This window comes from Cupressus sempervirens, chromosome 5 (assembly GCF_028749045.1).
Source record: "Cupressus sempervirens isolate cs-2001-9-10 chromosome 5, ASM2874904v1, whole genome shotgun sequence".
In the NCBI taxonomy this organism is placed as follows: domain Eukaryota; kingdom Viridiplantae; phylum Streptophyta; class Pinopsida; order Cupressales; family Cupressaceae; genus Cupressus; species Cupressus sempervirens.
In genome coordinates, this window is record NC_143122.1 from 660335206 (window position 1) to 660343098 (window position 7893).

A 7893-nucleotide genomic window follows, 5' to 3' on the forward strand; every position below is an offset into this window, starting at 1 on the left:
GCTCTCCCTATTTGTAATTTATTAGCTTTCTTCAATTTAAAAAATGGACAATTGCTTTCATAATCTATATTTTATTTAGATTACTAATTTTTTAAATATATTTTAATATCTCAACTTTATCTTGGCTATGCTCGTTATAGACTAGTCCAATATGGAAAAGAACATAAAAAGTGTATTAAAGTAGTTTGAATAATCCCCTTGGATGTCAAATTCTTGATTCTAGTTAGATACCACAATCATGTTTCGCTTTTATGTACGTACTCGACTTAATCACGGGATCCGAAGCATTTCCACATCCACTCTTATGTCTGGCGACCCCACACTGGAAATGACGTTAACGGATGCAATATAGAAAGACAAAATGGGACTTCCATCTACTTACAAGTGTACCCCGCACAACTGATCTCCGTATCGTCCCTAAACGAATCTCGATTCTGGTAAAAAAGCGATGCAAATGTACGGCCCCTAGAAATTGCAAAAAAAATTGATCTACATTTCTCTTACATCTGCTTCTTTCTTAAGCAGTCTGAACAGTAAACTAAAACGTATATATTATGTTGTAGTTTACTATTTAGCCACTACCGCACGGGTCTGCATCTGCATTTTTGTTTGACGAACCTACGATCGAAATTTCAATATGTCCCCGATCAACGTCAATGACAGAATTAAGATTCAAAAAATTAAAACAAAATTAAGAATAATTTTAACATTATAAACAATGTTCGTCAGAAACTAATTAGTTGATATTTTGCAAATTAGCTATCTGGTTGCTTATATTTGAATAATCGTTGTCGGCGCACTCAAGGCGAAGCTTCCTTGTGTTGAATCCACCTCTCCGTCATTTGCAATTATACTTCATGAGGCAAACTATCATATTTAAAATCCAACGGGAAATATGGAAAACGTTCCAATGTTTTAGCACAGTTAAGCGCTAGGCAAAACTATCACATCTGACCCATATTAGTGAAAACTGTCACATCCGAGCCATGTTAGTGAAAATTGTTGCATTTGACTTTACCTTTATGAGGAAGAGCCAGGTTCTCTCCGCGGTCCTCCTGTGTAATTTCGCGGAAATTCCAACTTTCTACTGACGTCTTATTAGAATCCGAGTTGTAAGCTTCTACATCTGTGTAGTAATAGCATCCTCCACTCATATTCCTTACGTTATTCAAGTTTTGCAAATGGCGAGTTGTAGGCCTTACAAACCTCAAAAAATTTCCATTAGTGAGAGTAAACCATTCCACGTTTTCCTGAGCTTTCGCGAACCCGATGTGAGGAAAACCTTGGCTGATCATCTTTATCATTCTCTATCCACTGCAGGATTGCACGTCTTTATAGACAGTGAGGAATTGTTAAAGGGCGAAAATATTGAAAGGAACCTTGAACTAGCCATTAAAGGCTCCAGCATCTATATACCCATATTTTCCCCTGGTTACGCAAGTTCACTATGGTGTCTCCGGGAGGTTTCTCTTATGTGGGAGATCAAATCCAGAAGCGCAGACACTGTAGCCTTGATCCCTCTTTTTTATAATGTGGAGCCATCACATGTGAGATATCCTCATAGAAAAGGTCCATATGCGAAGACTTTCAATAAAAATGTGAGAAAAGGTAGGCATAGCCAAGGGGAGATCCAAAGGATGGAGGAATGCGCTACATGGAGTTTCTTGCTAATCTGGGTGGTCTCTCGAAGAAACGTCTTTTGGGTACCTGTTCTTTTTTATGTGCGTGTATAATGTTTGTAGATCAGAGGAGGCATGTAATAGAGATAAAATTGATGTCTCAAATGCCTGAAATGTGGCAGGTACGAAGGAAAGCTTGTGAAGCAAGTGGTGAAGGACGTTCTCTAGACATTGGATGTGGGAGTATTAGATGTGGCCAGACGCCCTGTTGGACTCACATCTCTCTGCGAGGAGGTCATACAGTTGTTCAGACTCGGTGATAAGGCAATTCATGGTAGGCGCACCCTTGGTATTTGGGGCATGCCAGGTCTGGGTAAAACCACCCTATCAAAAGCCCTTTATAATAAGATCCATCATCTCTTTGATGCTTCCTGTTTTGTATCTAATTTAAAAGAAGAGGGGTCCGAGCCGAGGCTTAAAGAATTGAAGCAGAAAATAGTCAGGGATCTGCTGAAAATGCCGAAAGAGGTGAACAGGATAGATGATGGAATAACTCAGAGAAATAATTTGGCCGCCTCGTTAAGAGTACTGGTGGTTCTAGATGATGTTGACAATGTGCTGCAGTTGGAAGCTCTCATTGGTAACTGGTTTGGAGAAGGAAGCAGAATCATCATAACAACCCAAGATAAGCACGTCTTAGAGACGCGACAAGTTGATGAGATTTATCCCATGAGAAAACTTGAGCATGCTGAAGCCGTGGAGTTATTCTGTTGGCATGCCTTTCTCAGTGACCACCCGAAGACAGGTTACGAATATCTGACGGAGAGAATTGTGAAGGCGTGCTCAGGTCTTCCTCTGTCCTTGGAGATTGTAGGCGCATACCTATATAATAGAAATGAGAGTAGATACTGGAAACAGACCCTAAACAAACTTGAAAAGGTCGGCAACGATCTTGTGTTTGAAACTCTCAAAATTAGTTACGACAGTCTAACCCTTGAAGTGAAATGCATCTTTTTCGACATAGCCTGCTTCTTCGTCAACCTCAAGAGTGTTGGAAGTATTAGGATTCTGAGAGGGGGTGAATCAGAACACTATTAAATTATTCCACAATCTATTTTTAGTAAATTCAATTCACAATTTACAGCAGCAGTGTAATTAAATCATACTGAAATATAAACATTCATTATAAAAAGATTAATGCCAACTCACAAAATGAAGAGACACCAATTTGTGCTGAGTGGAAAACCTTCGAAAATCCTCATGGTTTCGTCATAGGGAGAAAAACCACTCCATGAACCTGTATTCTCTATTGAATTCCAATTCTTTTACAATCAGCAGCTTCTACTGCTCAGGGTATTTTAACCCTTTTATCAGTGCTTTAATTACAACCTTATACACACATATAAATGTGTATGTATGACATTTACACATGCATACAAGTTTATAATAAGACTTTCAATCTTTGCAACCTGTTTTGAAATATCAGTCTTCTTTTTCTTTTTCAACTCACTGCCTTGATTTACAAATGATCTCTATATTTATAGAGAATAATTTCTAAAATTGTTTAGTTACATGGAACCAACAGAACCAGTTAGGGTTGTTGAGAAACCTTCTTAAAAATTGTTTGAAAAACCAACTCATAATTAGTTATAACTCGAATTTGTCTTCCCTATAAAACTGTCAGCCATGTCTTCCTTTTTTTAACCAAAACTGTACATATAGAATTCTAGATTTAATACCAAAAGAAAATTTAGCCTTCAAGAGAATTCTCAGTAACTTTCAAATCTTGTTCTGGAATATCATAGCAATTTGACTTAATTCTTCACTTTTAGAAACAGTTTTGAAGAAGTCCTTAAAACATTTTTGAAAATGCCCTAACATTATTGCAATTTGAATCAAGGCTGAACTAGACAGCGGTAAGAATAACAACCTTCATTTTGATTCAACAAGCTGTCTCCTTCAAGAATTTCTTTTTCACAAAGAATAAAATAAGACTTTCCTTCTTTTGAAACCCTAACTAAAAAAAATGCTTGACAGTGACAATTTTTTACCATCTTTCAGGACTGAACAGATTCCTTTACAACCCAGTCCCCTTTTATAAAAAAACTTCTTTGATAATCTCTGAAATGACTTGAGACCGACTGATTTGATTTCTCAAAACTTTCTCAAAGACAAAAGTAAATGAATCAGAGATATCTACCTTTGTATTCCTTTCTTTAACATACCTGAAGATGCTCGATTTATTACCTTCATCATTTTGAATTTTTTTTCGCTTGAAGATACCTATTTCTTCTTTTCACATGAACCCGTTGTTCATCTCTCGAACATGCACAGGAAAGAAGACAAATGAGTATGTAAATATAAAACATGAAGACATGTTTTTGCACATTCAAACACAAGCAGATTTTCTATGAACTTTTTCACATAGTCGGTAAAAATTGTCTCCTCTAATAGATTTCCATACACACCAAATGATTAGAATAGATTATGCCTCCTCAACAGATTTCCAAACACATAAAATCATCAAGGATAAAATCATCGAACTTGCAGAAGAAATGAATGAAAACAAAGTTCTCTTTGTTTAAGAACACAACCCACAACCTTAAGAGTTTTAAAATTCAATTTGAAGTCCACCACACAATATGGACATTTGGCAAGACCTCTTAAACCATGTAGACCTTCTTTAAATGACCGTGTACTGCCAATGACAGTGTTAACTGTGCAAGAGCCACGTTACCATCTTTTTTGCCATGTTACAATAATGTTGCTGAAAACAATTCTAATTAAAAACTGCCCCTTTTATTTAACATGTGACATTTTCACAAAACGCAATGTATATGCCAATGATAATACTTAGAATCAAAATATTATAAGAAAATACATTTCACAACTGCAAAAATAGACTTTAAAAAGAAAATAAGGATATTTTAATTTTCTTTGATAAAAGTTGCAAACTAAGTTTACAAATGAAATAGTTTGAATAAAATATTATATTATCTTCAAACTCAAGATATACTCTTGTGTTTACATGATATAAGATTACTTTATTTACATATCATTATTACTGATAGAATATTAATTGTAAATTTTCTTTTGTATTAGTTTTCAACAATACAACATATCTATATTTATAATTATATATTCAACTTATGAACAATTTTACATGTCCATAAATAATATAATTATTCATTAATAGAATATTTGAATTTAAATGAATTTAAATTATTGAAAGATATTAAAATAATTTATATTCAATAAGATCAATACAAATATAATTAATATAAGACATTCTTTTTTACTACTATGTATTAAAGTGTATTTATTCTTAATTGTCCAAAATATATTATTGAACAAAAAAAGCCATTACTATACAATGCTAGTGCCATTCTTATAAAAAATGATCACTTCACTATAGACAATTGCTTTCATAATCTATATTTTGTTTGGATTAATAATTTTTTTAATATATTTTAATATCTCAACTTTATCTTGGCTATGCTCGTTATAGACAAGTCCAACATGGAAAATAACACAAAAAGTGGATTAAAGTTGTTTGAATAATGCCCTTGGATGTCAAATTCTTGATTGTAATTAGCGACCACAATCATGTTTCGCTTTTACTTACGTACTCACTCGACTTTATCACGGGATCCGAAGCATTTCCACATCCACTCTTGTGTCTGGCAACCCCCCACTGAAAACGACGTTAACGGATGCAATACAAAAAAAACAAAATCGGACTTATATCTGCTTACAAGTGTACCCCGTACAACTGATCTGCGTATCGTCCCTAAACGAATCTCGATTCCTGTAACTTGATACCGAATAAAGTGATGCAAATGTACGGTCCCTGGAAATTGGCAAGAAAAATTTATCTGCATTTCTCTTGAGCCGTGGTCTACATCTGCTTCTTTCTTAAGCAGTCTGAACAGTAAACTCAAAGGTATATATTATGTTGTAGTTTACTATTTAGCCACTACCGCACGGGTCTGCATCTGCATTTTTGTTTGGCGAACCTACGACCTTACGTTACCACCATCCGACAGACATTATTAAATCGAAATTTCAAATGTCCCCGATCAACGTCAATGACAGAATTAAGATTTAAAAAATTAGAACAATTAAGAATAATTTTAACATTATAAACAATGTTCGTCAGAAACTAATTAGTTGATATTTTACAAATTAGCTATCCGGTTGCTTAATTGAATAATCATGGTCGGCGCACTCAAGGCGAAGCTACCTTGAGTTGAATCCACCTTTCTGCCATTTGCAATCGTGCTTCATGCGGCAAATTATCATATTTAAATTCCAACGGGAAATATGGAAATCGTTCGAATGTTTTAGCACAATTGAGTGCTAGTCTTTCTCATCAACTGTCACATCCGACCCATATTAGTGAAAACTGTTACATTTGACTTTACCTTTATGAGGAGTAGCTAGATTCTCTCCGCGGTCCTCCTCTGTAATTTCGCGGAAATCCCCACTTTCTACTGACGTCTTATTAGGATCCGAGTTGTAAGCTTCTACATCTGTGTAGTAATAGCATCCTCCACTCATATTCCTTACGTTATTCAAGTTCTGCAAATGGCGAATTGCAGGCGTTACAAACCTCAAAAAAAATTCAGTAGCAAGAGTAAACCATTTGACGTTTTCCTGAGCTTTCGGGGACCCGATGTGAGGAAAACCTTGGCTGATCATCTTTATCATTCTCTATCCACTGCAGGATTGCGCGTCTTTATAGACAGTGAGGAATTGTTAAAGGGCGAAAATATTGAAAGGAACCTTGAACTAGCCATTAAAGGCTCCAGCATCTATATACCCATATTTTCCCCTGGTTACGCAAGTTCACCATGGTGTCTCCGGGAGGTTTCTCTTATGTGGGAGATCAAATCCAGAAGCGCAGACACTGTAGCCTTGATCCCTCTTTTTTATAATGTGAAGCCATCACATGTGAGATATCCTCATAGAGATGGTCCATATGTGGAGGCTTTCGAAACACATGTGAGAAACGGTAGGCATAGCCAAGGGGAGATCCAAGGATGGAGGAATGCGCTATATGGAGTTTCTTGCTTATCTGGGTGGTCTCTCGAAGAAACGTCCTTTGGGTACCTGTTCTTTTTTATGTGCGTGTTTAATGTTTGTAGATCGGAGGAGGCATGTAATAGAAATAAAATTGATGTCTCAAATGCTTGAAATGTGGCAGGTACGAAGGAAAGCTTGTGAAGCAAGTGGTGAAGGACGTTCTCCAGACATTGGATGTGGGAGTATTAGATGTGGCCAGACGCCCTGTGGGACTCACATCTCTCTGCGAGGAGGTCATACAGTTGTTGAGACTCAGTGATAAGGCAATTCATGGTAGGCGCACCCTTGGTATTTGGGGCATGCCAGGTCTGGGTAAAACCACCCTGTCAAAAGCCCTTTATAACAAGATCCATCATCTCTTTGATGCTTTCTGTTTTGTATCTAACGTAAAAGCAAAGGGGTACGAGTCGAGGCTTAAAAAATTGAAGCAGAAAATATTCAGGGATCTGCTGAAAATGCCGAAAGAGGTGAACAGGATAGATGATGGGATAACTCAGAGAAATAATTTGGCCTCGTTAAGAGTACTGGTGGTTTTGGATGATGTTGACAATGTGCTGCAGTTGGATGCTCTCGTTGGTAACTGGTTTGGAGAAGGAAGCAGAATCATCATAACAACCCAAGATAAGCATGTCTTAGAGGCGCGGCAAGTTGATGAGATTTATCGCATGAGAGAACTTGAGCATGCTGTTGGCAGTATTAATTTCTCCCACCATCCACAGCCGCAGAGCCGTCCACAGCCACAGACAAACAGCCGCATACAGCCGTCCAAGGTCATTTCAAAATCAGTCTTCAACTACCAGTAGTTGCATATATTAATTGATATATATTAATATTATATGTCATGCAATACATGATATTTTAGAGAGTTCTCAAACCTCTATAAATAGAGGCATTATGTAAAGATTTGAGTATCAGATGTTTATCTGATCATGGTGGATTAATAGAGCCCATTTTGGGTTTCTCATTGTGAATCATGAGTGGATGGAATGCTGTAGCATTCTAAAGACTTGTAGCATTCTATGGATTTGTAATAGATTTCAGATATGTTAATGAGTATGAAGTGCTGTAGCACAACTTGATGTCTTTGTGTTTTGCTTATTGATTTGAATGTCTATCATTGCATTCATGTTTGTCTTTGATCCACTCTATCCACCTCCTTGAAGTGGTATCAGAGCTAATAGAATATGAT

At 36.5% G+C, this 7893-nt stretch overlaps 2 protein-coding genes across 2 annotated transcripts; both read left to right on the forward strand.

The window, feature by feature from the left end:
* The first annotated feature begins 1181 nt into the window (after positions 1 to 1181).
* LOC149557622 (disease resistance protein Roq1-like) lies at positions 1182 to 2717 on the forward strand. The gene is made up of 3 exons (XM_089830359.1): positions 1182 to 1608; positions 1743 to 1801; positions 1848 to 2717. The coding sequence occupies exons 1-3, from the start codon at positions 1182 to 1184 to the stop codon at positions 2715 to 2717; spliced, it is 1356 nt and encodes a 451-aa protein (XP_089686485.1).
* A 3380-nt stretch (positions 2718 to 6097) lies between these two features.
* Positions 6098 to 7787, forward strand: LOC149557623 (disease resistance protein Roq1-like). The gene is made up of 2 exons (XM_089786016.1): positions 6098 to 6727; positions 6826 to 7787. The coding sequence occupies exons 1-2, from the start codon at positions 6207 to 6209 to the stop codon at positions 7505 to 7507; spliced, it is 1203 nt and encodes a 400-aa protein (XP_089642142.1). The 5' UTR covers positions 6098 to 6206; the 3' UTR covers positions 7508 to 7787.
* The last annotated feature ends 106 nt before the right edge of the window (positions 7788 to 7893 follow it).